At 58.1% G+C, this 17,058-nt stretch overlaps 3 protein-coding genes across 4 annotated transcripts; all 3 read right to left on the reverse strand.

Annotated features, from left to right (window-relative positions):
• Positions 1–571: 571 nt before the first annotated feature.
• KCNK15 (potassium two pore domain channel subfamily K member 15) lies at positions 572–8,522 on the reverse strand. The gene is made up of 2 exons (XM_085241497.1): positions 4,649–8,522; positions 572–2,328 (listed from the first exon to the last, which is right to left on the reverse strand). The coding sequence occupies exons 1-2, from the start codon at positions 4,929–4,931 to the stop codon at positions 1,415–1,417; spliced, it is 1,197 nt and encodes a 398-aa protein (XP_085097623.1). The 5' UTR covers positions 4,932–8,522; the 3' UTR covers positions 572–1,414.
• Positions 8,523–8,665: 143 nt separating this feature from the next.
• LOC100550971 (P2Y purinoceptor 1-like) lies at positions 8,666–11,727 on the reverse strand. The gene has a single exon (XM_085241498.1). The coding sequence runs from the start codon at positions 10,702–10,704 to the stop codon at positions 9,667–9,669; it is 1,038 nt and encodes a 345-aa protein (XP_085097624.1). The 5' UTR covers positions 10,705–11,727; the 3' UTR covers positions 8,666–9,666.
• Positions 11,728–12,038: 311 nt separating this feature from the next.
• On the reverse strand, positions 12,039–16,708 carry CCN5 (cellular communication network factor 5). 2 transcript variants are annotated; one of them, XM_010722301.4, is made up of 5 exons: positions 16,506–16,695; positions 14,640–14,847; positions 13,952–14,194; positions 13,648–13,826; positions 12,039–13,497 (listed from the first exon to the last, which is right to left on the reverse strand). In XM_010722301.4, the coding sequence occupies exons 1-5, from the start codon at positions 16,563–16,565 to the stop codon at positions 13,489–13,491; spliced, it is 699 nt and encodes a 232-aa protein (XP_010720603.3). In that variant the 5' UTR covers positions 16,566–16,695; the 3' UTR covers positions 12,039–13,488. The 2 variants fall into 2 exon arrangements, with proteins under 2 accessions (XP_010720603.3, XP_010720602.4); XM_010722300.4 differs by lacking the exon at positions 12,039–13,497 and having other exon boundaries at positions 13,504–13,826; positions 16,506–16,708.
• Positions 16,709–17,058: the final 350 nt, after the last annotated feature.

Below are 17,058 nucleotides of genomic sequence, written 5' to 3' on the forward strand. Positions count from 1 at the left end.
GAGTGTGGGCACCTCTGGGGAAGAGCATCCCTGGGGGTATCACTGGAACTGCAGTCCTGGTGCAGGAGGGATTGCAGAGTGCCACTCCCCTGAGAGTTTCTTAAAGGTTTTCTCATCCCAACCCTTGTGTGGACTGGCAGGGCAGCTCCCCCCCCAGCCTCCTGCTGCAGCTCCAGCCCCAATGGATCCCTGGTCCTGTGTGACAGGGAGTGATGAATGGCACCTCCCACCCTCAGACCATCGCTAGCTCCCAGAAACAGGATGGGCTCAGACAGTCACTAAGCAACCAGTGACCTCCCCCAGGGACATCCCTGCACATCCACAGTCTATCCATGGCAGGGCATGGGGAGCCTGGCAAGGTGCTGGGCTTTGGGCTCAGGCACATCTGCTCCTTTCCTGTAACAAACACTTGCCCACCAGCATCTGGGTTCACCTTTTATTAAATCTCCCAGAACAAAAAGGAGAAAGCAAAGCCTGTTCTGAAGCCATCCTGATGTGGGTACTCTGCATGCCTTCCCCACCAGAGGCAAAATGGAGAGGAAAATCACACAAGGGGGTTTTTAGATAGAACTGAGTGAAAACGTCTGTTTATTGGGGGAAAACAAAAAAGTGAAGCAAAGCTGCTCTCACTGCCAGAGCCCAACCCTGCTCCCATGCTCTCCTCAGGGTGGGACGGGGCATGGAGCACCATCTGAAAGCAGCCTCCTCGCTGGGTCTCTTTGCTAATGTCCTGATCTGAACCTGACCTTGTGCAGGTGGCTGCATGGTTCAAGGAGGAGCTCTCTGGGACTAAGCCCGCAGCACAGACTGGGCTCACAGGTTTGGCTGCGGTCCTTCCACCAAGCAGTCAGTGTGAGCATGATGCTGGAGGACCTTGCAGGTTGGCAGGTGGGTGCATGGAGCTCAGCTCCAGGACTTCTATATCCCTTCCCCAGCCATACTGCCGTCAGCCAGAGAGCTGCAGCCCACCCCGGGTCCTGTCCTTGCATGGCACTGCCTCATCCGTGCCCAGGGAACAGCCTGTGGGATGTCTTCAGCCCTGCAGGACTTGCTAACGTGTGTTTGGCCATTGTGGTGCTCTTGGCAGATGTGACAGCCTGTGTGGTAAGAGGCAGTGACCGCAGCTCAATGACCAAGGCAGCAACACCTTCATTTTGAGAGCAGGCAGGTGGGAAAGCAAACCTACATCCTGCTGATGGGGCCCCTTCCAGACCCAAATGCTTGAGCCTGCTTGGGAGGAAGGAAAACCAAACTGTGTAATTGAGGCTGGCACCCTGCTGGAGGAGCGATGCCATCTCCAGGCCCAAGGTCCCCCATATAGGGCTGGTTGCCAGCTGGGAGGGAGGAACAGAAGAAACGGGAGGTCAGAGGGGCCTGATTCCTCTGTTAATTGTTCATCAGCACAGCAAGGCTCCTAGATGGATTTCCTGCGTGGCCGCGGGTGCCGCGGGCACCGAGCGCTGCCCGATGACAACGTGCTGGCCGGGGACGAGCCAGTCTGTCCTCGTGTGCTCAGCGACACCTCGTCAATTTTGTAGGAAATGGAGTTGTAGTAGACGGGGTTGGTGTGGCAGCTCAAGGTCTCGGGGTGGGAGGGCGCAGGGCTGCCGCACAGCGGGGCCTGGTAGCACAGGCAGGTGCAGAAGGCCGGCACTTTGCCCTCCCCGTTGGCCGACTGCCGCCGCTGCCGCTCCGCGTCCTCCTGCACCAGCGGGATCAGGTTCATCTGGCTCGTCCTGTCCTCCGCCGGCAGAAAGATGGCCTTGTTACTGCGCCCGTCCTCCTTGGCTGTGAGGTGGATGGCGTTGCGGGCCCTCCTGAGCGAAGCCCTCTCCTCGGCGTCGCGCCGCTCGTCTTCCGAGTTCATGGTGAGGAAGCGCAGCACCACCAGGTTGAGGAAGGCGCCGATGACCGTCAGCCCCACCAGGATGTACATGAAGCTGAACGCCACGTAGGGCGGCTTCTTCTGCAGCGCCTCGTTCTTCTGCAGGGCCACAAAGTCTCCGAAGCCAATGGTGGTCAAGGTGATGAAGCAGTAGTAGTAGGCATGGAAGAAAGTCCAGCCCTCAAAATAAGAGAAGGCCGCAGCCCCGATGCACAGGGTCCCCATGCAGGACAGAAAGCCCACCAAGACCATGTTCTCCATGGAGACGTTGGTTGTTCTCATGCCCAGACACTTCTTGATCTTCTTGAGCAGAAGCCGCACGACGGTGTTCATGCGCTCACCCAGGCTCTGGAACATGACCAGCGTCAGGGGGATGCCCAGGATGGCGTAGAACATGCAGAACACCTTGCCAGCATCTGTGCCTGGGGCAGCGTGCCCATAGCCTGCGTGGGGTAGGGGGAGAACCATAGAATCATTAAGGTTGGAAAAGAGCTCTAAGACCACCAAGTCCAATCATCCTCCTACCACCAGTACTGACCACTGACCACATCAGTGTCCATCAGTGCCACATCTCCACATTTCTTGAACACTTCCAGGGATGGTGACTCCACCACCTCTCTGAGTAGTCTGTGCCACTGCATCAACACTCCTTCTGAGAATAAGTTCTAATTTCCAACGTCAGCCTCCCCTGGCACAACTTAAAGCCATCACCTTTCCTTCTATCACTGTTACCTGGGAGCAGAGACTGATCTCCACCTCACACAGCCTCCTTCAGGGAGTTGCGGACAGCAATAAGGTCTCCCCTGAGCCTCATCTTCTCCAGACTGAACCATCCCAGTTCCCTCAGCTGCTCCCCATCAGTCCCCACTGCGCTCAGACCCCTCACAGCCCCGTTGCCCCATTCTGGACACGCTCCAGATGTCTGTGTGGCAGTGAAGGGCCCGCAGCTGAGCACAGCACTTGAGGTGCGGCCCCACCAGAGCTGAGCACAGCGGGTCCCACATGCAGCCACATATGTAAGCTGTGGAGCGGAACCTCCCACTCTCCTCAAATACCACTCAGAGATTTAGTTTCCCCACCTCCCTCCAAGTCTCAGCACTATGACTCAAGAACACACACAATTATACCATGAGGCATAATGAGGTACTCATCACCATCCTTTGGACCTGGCTGATCCCGTGCCCAACTCAGTTACATAAACTGAACTGAAACCAACGGCCTCTGACCTAACGGGGTGAGTAAGTGTCAGGCTGCGAGGAGTCATGCAGCATTGCTCTGTGGATGCAGAGGAGGCATCCAACCTTTCCTTTGGGTTTCTGTGACACTGTGAAAACCTGCTGGGGCTGGAGGTGCCCATGTGAGGGCCTTATCCCCAGCCCTGCTGCGCTCTGAGCTGCCAAGGCAAGGGGGGAACAGCCCATCCCTAATTGCTGCGTCTGTTTATAAACCCGTGCAAGCAAACCCAATAAACTTAATTCCTGCGTGGCACATCTCATGGAATACAGAGCAGAAAATAGACTGCAATGGCAAAAATAAATAAATAAATAAATAAATAATCAGATCCAAGCCCAATAACTGAGTGCAATTATCAGGTCCTAAGCACAATGAGAGCAATGAGGACATAAATAAAGTGATCCAGAAGAGCCGTCGTAGCCTGAGAGGTTCCTGAAAGAGCGTTTGACTGATGCTTTCAAAATGACAAAGCTGCATTAGAAAGCTACACAGCTACATTAATTTTAAAGCTGAGATTCATAGCATAGTGTGACATAAGGAGGGCTGTCGTTTGAGAAGCACAGCACCTGGGCTGGGATTATTTATGGCAGGGGGTGTGTGATAAGCGTGGCAATTGTTTGTCACAGCCGAAGGAAAAATAATGTAAATGAAGCTATAAGCTGTCACGGGATGATGGGGGTTTTCATTGCAGTCATTCATCCTGCCGGGGCCGATGCTCAGCTGCCTCACCTCCCGGTCGCACATCTCCTCGTGTGCCCGTGCCAGACACAATGAATGCAGCCACCAGGCGTGCGCTGCCCGTGCCGAGCTGCCCCGTGAGGCTGAGCAGCCTCGGCCGTGGAAGGGCAGGAATTGGCCTCAGGGCTCCGCCGCCGAAGCACTGCCGCTGGTCGGGATCCCAGCGCGGGGAGCGATGAGAGCACGGGACCCCACGTCCGCCCGCCCACCTGGGATGCTCGGGGTGCACGGATTCACGCAAGCGGATTAATTAAATGATGCTGATCACCTATGTGTCTAATCTCAGAATTAAAGCATTCCCCGTTCAATTTAGCGTTACTGTATTGTGAAACGGCAGGCAGACCGAGGCTGGGCTCCGGTGAGCGCGTTCACCTGGGGGCTGCACGCGGTGCCTCCACCGTCGACCTGACTCGCCCCACTTTCCCTGCGGGCACCCGCGCGCGCAGAGCGAGATTCGGCGGCCGTGCCGGCTGCTGGGACGGCCGATCGCGGAGTTTGGAGCCGGCGAAGGGGCCGGAGCCCCCCGCGCAGCTTCGCCGCCCGGCGTGCGGCTACGGCAGCAGCATGAGGAGCGCCGCTCCCCGCGCCGCACCCCGCCGACTTCTGCAGCTCCGGCCCCGCGTCGCCGGGACGCCGAGAGCGTGGCGGCCGTGCCCGCGGCTCACCTCTCCCACCGCGGGGTCCCGGCACCGCGCTCGGCGGGGCAGCTCAGGGCCGCGGAACCGTCCCGGCTCGGCCGAGGGAGCCGCGCTGCGGCGCGGGGACGGAGGAGTGCCGGGCTCCAGCACTCACCGATGGTGGTGATGACGGTGATGGCGAAGTAGAAGGAGCCGGCGAACTTCCACTGGCGCCCGGCGCGGTGCGGCTCGGCCTGCAGCACCAGCCGCTCCAGCTCCCGGTAATCGTCGGCGGAGAAGCGGTACTTCCTGCGCAGCTCCCCGCGCTTCTGCTCCAGCAGCCGCTTGCGGCCGCTCTCCGCCTCCGACTCCAGAGCATCGAAGACGGCGGCGCCCACCAGCAGGTAGGAGAAGATGCAGAGGATGAGCGCTGCCGTGCGCAGGTTCTGCCGCTTCATGGCGAGGCGCGGCCCCTCAGCCCGGGCTCCGCATGGCCCCGCCGCCCCCCGCGGGCCCCGCGCAGCGACCGCGCGCCGCCCCTCGCGCAGCCCCGCGCACACGCGCAGCGCTCCCCGCGCGCCCCGCGGCCGCCCGCTCCCCGCCCGCTCCCCGCCTCCCTCCGCCCGCACCGCGCTGCGGGGTCACGGCTGTGCCCGCTCCGCTCCGCCCTGCCCCGCTCCTTCCCTCGCTTCCCAGCCGGGGCGTTCGGGTTCGTTCCTCTCGCTTCGCCGCCCGACGGCGGCAGCGCTGCGGGGGATGGATGGATGCGACGGGTGCCCCGCGCCGCCCCGGGGCGCGCAGAATCGGCCGTGTTAGGAGATGAAGCCCTCGAAGCGCGGGCCTGGCGGCTCGGCTCCGCTTCCCCACTAGTTTATGTAAGCCTTATGTTTCGCTTTTTAAAAATAGAAAGATGCTTCTCCCGAGTTGTGCGTTGCGGGAGATAACATCTCCTTCAAAAATAAACTCTGCCCATCTCGGCTGGGAGCAGCGACGCTGCCGGGAGAGCTGCTGGGGCCCTGCGGGTCCGGCCTGAGCTCCCAGCTCTTCCCCGGAGCAGCCGGTAGGTGCTGCAGCCCATTACCCCGTGCAGGTCCAGACGCACCGATGCGTTTGCTCTGCAGAGGGGTGCAAACTGCACGCACAGCTCCCATCATGTGCAGCTGCAGGACAGCGGAGTCAGCTCCGGGGCTTTGCTCTGATCTCAGGCCCTGTGGGACAAGATCCACAAATACACAACAGGGGCAGGAGCAGTTCTGTACTAAACCCGCCCGGTGACACAGTGCAAACCAACACAGGGCTGCACAGGCAGCGCACACAGCAGTGTGTTTGGGTGCTGTCACAGGCATTAGAATGAAGGCAATGCTGCACAGCGGCCCCATGCTCATACATTTCTTTACCCACACACAGCAAGTGCACCAGAGCTGTGTCACACCACACACACATCCCTCCTGCCCAGAGAGAAGCCCCACACCGAGCGCAGCTCGGCCTTTGTCTTCTTGCTGCTCTCATTGCACTTGAACAAGGGCACATGGGAGCTGCAGGATGGGAGCAGGCAACATAATGTACTTCAGCATTGATTTCCAGCAAGAAATTGCATTATGAGATGACATGTCTCCTTTTTATTGCACGGGGAGGTAGAGGGACAGCAGAGCTCCGTGCATAAAGCAGGAGCTCTGGTGCTTGGGGTGTTTGCAAACACCAAACACTGCAAACAGAGTCAGCTGCATGGCTTTCCCTGGGCTCTGGGATATCCCGCTGCCTTCTCCTAGCCCTGCCATCTGGGAGCCCTGGCACCTGCATCCTGCTGTGGATCCTGCCTGATGCCCTGCCTGAATTCCCCAGCCCCGCTCCCCTGGAGCTCGTGCATGGAGCCGCCCCAAGCTGCCAGCGCTGCTGCTGTCAGTCTGTGACCACAAACTCTATTTTCAGCCTATTAAGTTTTTATGTGCTTGGAAAGCTGTCAGTTGAGCGCCAGCCAGGCACACAGCACCTGCCATAAAGTGCCTGGCCCGCGCCCAGCTGGGAGAGGTGCTGCTTTGATCTCGGCCGCTTTCATCGGTGCATTTATTTGTCTGGAGCACCTTGGCTTTAATCACAAAAACAAGCTAAAACAATAATGTCCCTACTTAATCACTGCTGGGATTGTTTGCTGAGAAGCAGAGCAGACAACCAGTTGGGATGTGAGCATCCCAGCACAGCCGGGGCTGAGGGCGGTGGCACTGGGATCAGCACACAAAGCAGTGCTTGGCTAAGTGCAGAGCAGGACCTGCTCCGCTCCCACGGTGGGCAGTGCTATAAATGAGTTCTCTGCTGCAGGCAAGGGAGGGGCAGAGGTTCTGGGAATGCACTGCAAATATGCAAGCATTTTCCTGAGGATGCCTGGATGACAGCTTCGCCCTCGTCCTGCAGCGGGGCTGGGAAGGGGAATGCTGTCATCCTGCTGCTCTCATTGCTCCCCTCCAGCGCTGCGACTGGGCTGTGGGACCGGGGGCTGCAGGACCAGGAGTGATTTCTCAGCGGGGAACAAATAAACCAAACTGAAACTATTTGCTTTGTGGTGCAGTGAGAGCACTGCGCTGCAGGCACATTTTGTTCTCCACCTCGAAGTCGCGACTTTTTACCAAATCGTTTGCGCACTGAAGTTTTCCAGCTCCTTCTCTCAGGGTGGATGAATCGGGGCGATGGGATGGCTGCTCCCATAGGGGCACAGAGATGCCCCCGTGGCTCTCGGCCGACGTGCAGTGGCTGAGCCACGTCCCCGGGGCAGAGCAGCACCGTGGCCACAGCTGCTCTCTGAATCAGTGATGGGAATGAAATTAACGCTGGGCTTTGGGGAGCCGGGCAAAGCGCCTGCTTGGAGCAGGAAGATCAGCCTGGGGCTGCAGTGGGACAAGGAGGCCCGCTTCAATATGCTCCGTTTGAGTGTCTGTGGGCAGGGGCTGAGATACAGAGCTGTGCAGGTGAAGCTCTGGGTTACCCCAGGGTATCTCCTGCCCCATGGAGGTCCCACACTGCACAGTGTCCCCTATTTATAACCACACACACAGAGGAATAATATGAGACCAACAGCCTCACGGAGCCATGCTGAATTTTGTTCTATTTATACGGTGTGCTCTCCTTAATAAACTGTTTGTCTCCCAGATGCCAAAGCACTCTGCACAAAGACTCCGAATTTCATTTTAAAGAAACATTCACTGGCAGCACCCGATCCCCCACGTATTGACCATCTTTGCCCGGATCACCCAGAGTTAACTGCATTACCATTGCTTTCCCAGCTCAGCCGATGTCCTTGGTAAATCAGATGAGCTGTCAGGTCTGCTCTCCCTATACCCAGAGGTACTGGGACAGTGAAACTGCTCTGCTGCAGAAATAAATGCTGCATTCGGGGATGCTGTGACCTTTCATTAGTGACCTGCAGGACTCAACCCTTTTTGCACACACTGCAGTTCCCACCACACCACAGGAGATGCTTCCAAAGCCCCCTGCCCTGCACTCCTCGCTCTGCTGGGGGCCTCTGGTTTAGCTGCTGCTGTCAGCAGTATGTTCTTGTGTAGCATTTTGGATGCCAAGCAGAACAGTTTTGCATTCCAGAAGGAAGTGAAATGGTCATACATCTGTACATCTCTGTCCATCACATTCGTCCCTTGTGGGGCAGCAGCTGCTGTTTGCATGGGGAGGAGCCCGGAGCAAAAGCAGCAGGAGGAGGCTGCTTTGCTGCTCCATTACACAGCTGTGAGAGCCAGGCAGGCTCACGTGCCAGTGGTTGTCCTTAATTACAAATGCAGCTAATTAAAGGAAGGCACTTGGCTGGTTTTGGGGGAGAGCTTTTTCTTCTTCCTCCTTCTTCTTCTTTTCAGCTTGCATGGAGAGTGGTGCTGCCTGAGGATCAGGAGGGCTGTGAAGCACAAGATGCCACCAAGCCCTGGAGCCATTGTTACAGTGCGCAGATCCCAATGGCCTCTGCTGGTTTGACTGACGTGGGACATGGAACCATGAGATGCTACAAATCCTGGGCTCAGGGCTGGTTCTTGGTATACAGATCTTTAGGTCACCCTTAACAACAATGTGGGGGCAGTGGATGAGAGCTGGTCGCGTGGAGGGGAGCAGAGCTGGTGTGTGCCCCTGCTCCATCCCCCAGGCCAGCTCGCTCTGTGCTGCCACCAAGCCTTAGAAGAAGCCAGAGGGGCACAAGTGAACGTGTTAAGTGTTTATTTGCACCTCAGATGCATTAGCCCTATGTGATTGCCACTGTGTTCTCTGCGGAGCAGCGAGGTCAGGCTGTGTGAGCAGCAGCTGGCTGGTGCAGGTCAGGCTTTGTTCTGACTTCAGCCCTGCGTGAGGCCGTGCTCTCCAGGTATGGGGCAGTTCTAACTCATGTGCCCCTTCTGAAATCTGCTGCTTCAAGTTTCACTGCTCTGGTCATGCGTTGCAGCTGCTCGTGTTGGGGAGAACCGAAAGCAAAAAGCAGAGTGCTGCTCCCCCTGCAGCAGAAATGCCCCCGCATCCACGGAAGCAGATGGACGTCTTGCCCTGGCAGCTCACTGTACCTCTGCAGGTGACATTTGCACATCAGATTTACAGGAGACACTAGCTCATGTTAATACTGTTGTGAGGCCGAATGCCGGAGAGCTGCAGCCCCCACCCAAGTGGCTCAGAGTTCTCTGGGCACTGCCTGCTGAGCACGTGGTTCAGGCCACTGCGGTCATTTGCCTTGCAAAATAATAAAAAAAAAGCCCTGAGAAACTTTAAGACGTCGGTTTGTTTGTTATACACTCTTCCAGAAGAGAGTGAATAATTCTAAAGTACATTTTTCTGCTGTGAAGGAGGCGGGCCACAGAAGATAAGCCAGATCCCAAAGCAGATCTGCTTCCAGAAACAATCAGCACCACTGCTGGCACAGTTTAGTCATGTTTCAATCAAGATATGTTAGTGAATGTTTCCATTTCTACAGCACTTCCCCCTGCAGAACTCCCCCTCTCCACCATCTGCAATGCAGCAGCTCTCTGCCCCACTTGGGGCTGGTTACTCTGTTCTAAAGCCCGAGCCCAGCCTACTCCCTGCTGCCCTCGGTCCCGTCTGTCCCAGGCACCACGCTGGAGCCGAGGACTGCAGTCTCATCTCACCACAAAGCATGCTTCAGGTGGGGGAATGCTGAAGCTGATGTGCACAGCTGTCGGGGAGGTGCCGCACTGATCAGAGCTGCTCAGAAGCCTCCTGCTCCTCAAAGACGATGCTGCTCCTCGTCCTGTGGGCTTGGTTAGAGAATTCCCATGTGAAGATGGATCCCAGGGTCTCCTTGGCCCTTTGGTGGATATTCCTTATGCGTGACACGCAGTCTTTGCTGGTCATCACGTAGAGCAGAGGGTTGAGTGCACTGTTGAAGCTGGCCAGGCCCCTGGTCACCTGGTAGGAGACGTAGATGTCCTTCATGGCCTGTGTGCAGGACCCCCACCGCTGCCAGGCTCGGGACAGCAAGTTGAGGTTCCTGAAGATGTGGTAGGGCAGGAAGCAGGCAGAGAAGAGGACCATGACGAGCACCACCAGCCTGATGCTGCTCCTCCTGAGGCCGGGCTCCACCGTGTCGCTCCTGCAGAGCACCACCACCACGTGGCAGTAGCACCCGACGATGATGAGGAAGGGGATGACGAACCCCGTCACGGTGATGGCGGCGGTATAGGGCACGTAGGCACCCAGGCTTTCATCCCCCGTCGTGTCGTGGCACCGCATCCCCATAGGGTCCATCTTGCTGAAAGCGAAGTCAGGGCCCACCTGCACGATGACCCACAGCCACACGGCCGCGCTGAGCCGGCCTGGAGACACGGCAGCCTGGCAGCGGCCCCGCGCCCGCAGCGGGTGCACGATGCCCAGGTAGCGGTGCACGCTGATGCAGGTGAGGAAACCGATGCTGGCGTAGAGGTTGAGGTGGAAGAGCCCGCGGGTGAGGCGGCACCAGCCCCTCCCGAAGGCCCAGGTGCGGCCGTGCAGGTAGTAGCTGATGAGGAAGGGCAGCGTGCAGACGTACAGCAGATCGGCCAGGCCCAGGTGACCCACCAGCAGGCTGAGCGGGCTGCGGGGGCCGGAGCGCAGATAGCACAGCCCCAGCACGTTCCCCACCAGCCCCAGCGGGGTCACCACCAGGTACACGGCGGGCAGGAAGCGCTGCGCGAAGGCGGCATCCACGGGGCACAGAGCCCGGCTGCTGTTGTCCCAGAGCGGAGTGCTGTTGGCCATCGGGCGCCGGAGGAGATGAGCAGGCGGTGCGGCGCTCGGGGAGGTGCTCGTGGGGTCGGGATCCAGCCCCGGGGCCGGGGATACGGAGTGTGGGGCTCCTAGAGGAGCTGCCAGCCCGCTGGAGGCACTGCGAGCCGGGCACCGAGGCTCGAGCTATTTCTGGTGGTGCTGGGAGGGGCGGGAAGAAGGCATGCATGGGACGGCTCTGCGCCGCGTGGGTGGGAGAGCTCACAGTTCGCTGCCGCTCTGCTCGCTGCGTCCCGTCCCCAGGGAACGCCACTCTTGCACCCCGCATCCAGCTCCGACCTGCAGCTCCGTGCTCAGACCGCACGGCCCCACAGACAGCCGGCGTGAGGAGCGAGGGCAGGGCAGAGATCCGCCAGAAAAGTGCGGGTGGCCCCGGTCCAGCACATCGCGTGCCAGGGGCGGTGCCAGCACCACGGATGTGCGACGCTGCCTGGCCCCAGTGCACCTCCAGGGAAGCGTGCAGCAACAACATCCTGCTGCTGCCCGCTCGATGTCCTTTCCACAAATAGAAAAAATCTCTTCCTTCCCTCCCTTGAGCGGTTTTAAGAGGAGGGAACGCAAGAAGCGCCGTGCCTTCCCCCTCCTGCCCGCAGGCGCTGGGGGTGTGACGCAACGGGCACACGGGGCTGGTGGAGCTTATGCGAGAGTTAAAACCAAGCCCGAAGAGTGCGATCACCCACCTTCACTGCTGAGCAGCTGCTGCAGCACAAACAACGCTAGAAATAACGTTATCTCCGGGCACCAGAGCAAACAGACCAACGGGCAGAAGGAATGCGGTTTTCCATGGCAGGGGTACGGCCCTACCCTGTGCTGCCGTAGATAAGCCCGAGCCATGGGAACGTCTGCTTATTGCGGATGAGTTGGCTCCAAAAGCAACAGAGATTCTGTTCAACAGCAGCAAAATAAGTCTGTTTTGTTACAGAGTCTGTCGACTGTTACACGTGCCTGCCGAGAAACAAACCGTGGCCTGCCACTCTCATGTGCCACTGTGGGTACGGATGTGGCTCTGAGCTACAGGGCTTCCTGTAACCGTCTGCGGGTGCGCAGTGCTTATCTGACACCTCCCAGCACCCCACAGAGCCCGGTGCTGGGGCTGCAGGAAGCACTGATTGTCCAGGTAGCACAGCTTAGAGGGAGCAGCAAACGCTGTGCGACTCACACCTGAATCGTGAGGGTCAGTTTCCCTCTGTTCTTTAGGGAAAAGTAACTCTGATTTGTTTGTAGTCATTAATTCATTATTTAGGTGTTTTCTGCTAAGTGAATCACAGCTCCCTCCCCCCCCCCAAAAAAAACAAGAGGTGTGTTGTCCTTTCTGTTTGAGATACAGATTGCAGGTTGCTGCTGAAAAAGTGACCTTTAGGATTTCACCAGCAGCATGGGGTGGCTGGGATGGGCTGAGCCAGCACGGGGGGCCACATCTCAGCACACAGAAAACCCAACTGCCTTGAACCCAGGATATTTGGTACACTGGTCGTGCCTTACTCATGTCAACAGAGGAACATTGTGGGTTTTAAAGTCTCTGTGAGCTTCACACCACTGCTGTTTTTGGCACAGCCACTGCAGAGGCAGAAAACCAATGGTGCTGGGTCCCTTGTGCTGCGTGCTGCCTGTTGGGGGCTCCTGCATCCCCTCCGTCCCACTAAATGAATGGTTGGTGTCAGCAAATAATTCTCTTTGTAAACAGTGTATTATTGCATGAGCAGCAAGGCTCTTTTTTTTTCTTTTTTTTTTTTCTTCTTTTTTCTCCTTTATTTTTTCCCCCAAAGATGTGACAACACCCTTCAATACTGATTTATTTCCGGCACTTGCTGGAGCTGCTGGGCTCTGCTGCTGGCCGTGCTGCAATCACGTTCACAATGCTTTGATGGCAGGGGTGCACAGCCAAGCTGCGCGGTCTCGCCTGCTCTGCTCGCCGCCCTTCTCGCCCTGCTCTGCACATCGCTGCGAGGCCGTTAGAGGGCATTTGGGTTTCGTTTCCGAGCAGCTTCTAAAGGTTCACTGCCGCTCCGCTCTCCTGTGCAGCTCCGCACGCTGGAGCAGCTCCAGCCCGTTGGGCTCATCGCTGCTGTTTGTTTTCCCGTCTCCCGCCTTTCTGCTGGCCTTAGTTTTTGGGGTATGCGCTTGGATGCAGGGTGGTATGTCTGGTGCCTCCTCCGTCTGAGCTGCTCGCCTGCCAAAGCCCTGCCAAACCGCCGGGCTTTGAAGAGCAGGCGGCCAGGCGGAGCAGGGAGTTGTTTGTCCTGGAGGGATGTGTGGAAGGTGAATGGGAGCTGCTGCCAGGAAAACACCTCTGCCGGTGCCCGGGTGTGGTGGGACAGCGAGCCCCCATCCCCAGCGTGGGGGGCACGGGGCATCCCGCTAGTGGTCTAATTCTGCAGAGCAGAGCTGTGTGTGCGGTGCTTGGCACAGCAGCATCACTCAGCCCTTTCCAAAGGCCTCTCTGATCCAGGAAAGTACCACGTCCCTTTTTCTCAAGTGGGTTTGTGCTTGGGGCAGGATTTCCCCATCTGATACAACAGGGTGCTGCTGCCCAGCAACCCAACCCAGGGCAGCAGAGTACAGAGGCGTGTTGTAGGGATCTTGTTCTCTATTTCCACCCTCCTCTGCAGCTGAAGTCCATCGGTTCTCCCCCAGATTCCCAAGGGACATGTCTTCCATCTCCTCCAAAACCACAGTGTCACGGATGTGTGCCAGCTTCTGTGCCGGGACATTGGCTCCGGGACACAACCAGGGTGGGCACGGCTGCAAACACCCTCCTCATCCCCTCTGGAAAGGCAAAGCGAAGCGATGTGGGGACAGTGGATGCCGGAGGACTCATGGCTGGGGGGCTGGTGGGGCGTGCACGGGATGTTGGCTGGGATGTCCCATTCCCACTCCAAGCTGCTGCCTGGAGGTGTTGGCATCACCATCGCTTACCAGAGGGGATGCCGCCGGCAGAGCCGGGCAGGGCCTGAGCACACAGAGCCGCCGCTGTGTCTCCAGCCGGCAGTAGCGGTTCTGGTTGGAGATGCGGGTGGAGAAGCCCACGCCGCAGGTGGCCGAGCAGGCGCCCCACTCCGTGCCCCACGGCTGGCAGAGGTACGGCACTGCGGGGGCTGGATGGAAACAGAGGAGGGGAAATGGGATTGGAGCCCAGTGCCGCCCTACCTGCCGTGTGCCACAGAGAGAGGGGCAGCGAGGGGTCTCCCGTTGGAGCTCACCACCTGATCCCACCTCCTACCTGCCCCAGTGCTCTGCCGCTCTCCGGCCTCGCAGACCCACTCAGGGCAGCACTTCCCTGGGACGTCCACACGCCGTGGGTAGGGGCAGTCTGGGGTGGGCAGGCGGACGTCCTCCTGGCAGAGCGGGACGCAGGTGAAGCCCCCATCCAGGCAGCGGCATTGCAGCTTGCAGCTGGGCTGGAACACCTCCCCGTCACGGTACAGCCGCCCATTCACCTCACAGCCCTCCTCGTCGTCTTCAACTGCAACAACAGTGGGAAGTCATTGGGAAAAAGGGACAGAGAGTGGGGGTGGCAGAGGGGATAACTAGTGGTGACTGGGGGCTGCCAGGAGGAGGGGGAACTGGATGGTCACAAGGGCATAGGGAGGCATGAGGTGATGTGTCGCCCGACCTCCCCTTCCCTGCCTCCTACATCACAATGTGGTGAGAAACCCACTGCTCTCCAATCCTGTCCATGCTTCTCAGGGCTTTCAGACTTGAAAATATCCCTCTGTTATTTCTCTGCAGCTCTCTATCCCCAGCAGCGTCTCTGGAAACGCTATGCCCATCCCACTCAAACCACCCCCAAAAACCCGGCCGGCGACTGGCATTAGAATTGGCAGGAGCAGCAACACAGCCCTGCAGCCATCTGTGTGCATCTTCCTCGGCAGAGCAGCTCTCAGACCATCTCCAGCTGTGGTGCTCACAGTTGCAGGTGCCTCCTGTCCCCGAGCTGTAGTCACAGATGAGCCCCTGGCTGCGGTCGCAGACATGCAGGTAGTCGCAGGGCTCTCCCAGGCGCCGAGCGCAGATCCTGCAGCAACCACAGCCATCCAGAACCAGGGGGGACCCAGGTGGGCAGCGGGGCAGCACGTGGGAGCAGTAGCACGGCCGTCGGCACAGCTGGGAGCACACCTGAGGGTACAAAGCATCGTGGGTTTGACACAGCTGATGGCTGCAGTTGCACTGGGATGGCCTCTGAAAGTCATCCTTGGTTGGGTGGAGATAGATCGTTGGCTCTGCCCATCCATGGGAACGTGGCAGTGCTGCTGGGAAAGCTGCCGTCTTCTTAGGGAGTGACTGCACAGCTTGAATGGGCTCCCATGGAAACCAGGAGAATCAGGGATATCCTGCGGGATGGGGGCTGACACGCACCACTGCTGTGAATGCAGGAGGAGGTGGGGCTGGGAAGTGAGCATCCACACACTGGGGTTCATCAGGTGGTGCTTGCAGCCCCACATGGCAGCTGGTTCATGCAACCCTGCGGGATGCAGCTTCCCAGGAGCTGCGTGCACATGATGAGGGCATTGCTCCTCCACAGCCCCTCGCTGTGAGCACATCTCTCATTTGTGCCAAGAAATGGAACAACACATTTGCAGGGAAAAAATGAAGCCTGATTAAGCTCAGTGCTGTTCTCTGTGCTACGGCTGCCTCCTCCCCTGCCCTGCCTGCAGCAGCCCCTGCCAACCTGTGCCCCAAGGCAGTGTGCCTGCTCTGTGCCTGCAGGTGTTCCCCCAGGTGGGCAGCAGTGTGTCTGTGGCTGTTCTGCACACACCATTACCCTGGCACATCTGACAGGGGCGGCTGCTGCATTTTGGGTCTGAAGCCAAACATTTTGGATCTGCAGTTCTCCTGTGCTACCCTGCACAATGCAGGTATGTGTGCAGCCCTGCCAGGACGTGAGAGGTGAAATCTATCCAAAATGGGCTGGGCAGTCTCTGCCTTGTTCTGGTCCTCTCAATGAGCAGCACTGCTGCTGTAGCAGAAGACAGGGGACCATGAGGGACCAGGGCACTGGTGGTGTTGGCCGTGTTTGGGTTGGGGGCAGAGGACAGCTGGTGGCTCTCCAGAGCTCACTGAGCTCTCCTGGCCAGGAGCTGCTCATCAGTCATAGCTCATCCAGGAGCCAAGTGCATTTTTCATCTTTCAGGTTTCTATTATAGATCAATGTTTTAGAAGGATTTGCCCATCCAGCTCTATTAATCCATTTCCCCATGCTCCCTGCAATTAACTTGTCATTAGATGGCAGTGTGGCTCCTGTTGGAGATCTTAAGTGCCCAGAAAAGCAGTCAACAGGCACGAGGCTGTTCTGATGTCCCTGCTTGCAGTCTGGCTTGGGATTCAAGCAGCAATTACAAGAATTTGGAACTGACATACCCCAACATTTTTCAAAACTCTGCACAGGGAGCTGTGTCATGCAGAATCCAAGAGAAGAAAAAAAAAATCAAACCCCTGGAACAACCCCAATTTATTGGATGGTTTGCATGAGCATCCTGGAATGGGGGAGAGCTGGGGCTGGTGCTCACTGCATGGAGCCTGCAGGAGCTGCGGGATGGCTGCAGGGACAGGTGAGCAAACAGAGCACATTGCTGCAGCACAGAGGCATTTGGTCCATGAGTGTTAAGACTATGCTGCTTCATTGGAATTCTCTCCCAAGCAGAGCTCTGCAGACATACAGCTGTCTGCCAGCTGTCAGGGCTACATCAGCACTGCAGCCTCCCTACAGTCCCATACTGGGAATCCTGGTGCTGCCCTGAGTGATCCTGAGGAGATCCCACGCCCCGACTCCTTACCTTGGAGAGGATGCAGAGCAGGGAAAGGATGAGGAGCTGCTTCTCCAGCCGGAGCCTCATGTTTGCAGGCTTTAAAGCCCCGAGTGGGTCCTGCTGGTGTTTATACTCTCTTCGCTCTGATGTCACTCCCAGGCTCCAATATAAACAGGAGTAGGTTTGGACGAGCCTCAAGATTTGCTTTCTTTTTTTTCCAGCCCACATTCCAGCTGACATTTCCACTCCCCTCAAGGTGAGAGCGTGCTGTCTGTTGGGAGAGCAAGAGAAGGGAAGGGACAAGGGACACGTCCCCAGTGGCACAGGCATGGCAGAGGGGGCTGCAGAGCATGCGCTGCCAGGCAGAGCCAGCACCTCTCTGCTGCGCTGTGAATGGGCAGAGGTGGTCGTTCCCCTGACATCCAGCCTGGGACATTGCCAAGACTGAGCAGGGCTGGGAACCCAGCCCCGTATTTAACTCTGCCCCAGGGCACAGCTATGGGAGAGGGATATGTCACCCACACTGCATGGAATCCCAAAGCTGAGGGCAGAATGCTGCCCCTCTGCCGTGTGGGATTCA

The sequence above is a fragment of the Meleagris gallopavo genome, chromosome 22, assembly GCF_905368555.1.
Source record: "Meleagris gallopavo chromosome 22, MGAL_WU_HG_1.1, whole genome shotgun sequence".
NCBI lineage: Eukaryota > Metazoa > Chordata > Aves > Galliformes > Phasianidae > Meleagris > Meleagris gallopavo.

What these genes read in the sequence shown, in the direction of transcription:
- CCN5 (XM_010722300.4), bottom strand. Translation starts at nt 16,706, where the DNA reads ATGTGGGCTGGAAAAAAAAGAAAGCAAATCTTGAGGCTCGTCCAAACC. An exon ending in TGCTCTGCATCCTCTCCAAG is followed by an intron (nt 14,848 to 16,505) that starts GTAAGGAGTCGG and finishes TTGTACCCTCAG; the next exon opens with GTGTGCTCCCAGCTGTGCCG. An exon ending in GCGGCAGAGCACTGGGGCAG is followed by an intron (nt 13,827 to 13,951) that starts GTAGGAGGTGGG and finishes GTTTCCATCCAG; the next exon opens with CCCCCGCAGTGCCGTACCTC.
- KCNK15 (XM_085241497.1), bottom strand. Translation starts at nt 4,931, where the DNA reads ATGAAGCGGCAGAACCTGCGCACGGCAGCGCTCATCCTCTGCATCTTC. An exon ending in CACCGTCATCACCACCATCG is followed by an intron (nt 2,329 to 4,648) that starts GTGAGTGCTGGA and finishes TACCCCACGCAG; the next exon opens with GCTATGGGCACGCTGCCCCA.
- LOC100550971 (XM_085241498.1), bottom strand. Translation starts at nt 10,704, where the DNA reads ATGGCCAACAGCACTCCGCTCTGGGACAACAGCAGCCGGGCTCTGTGC.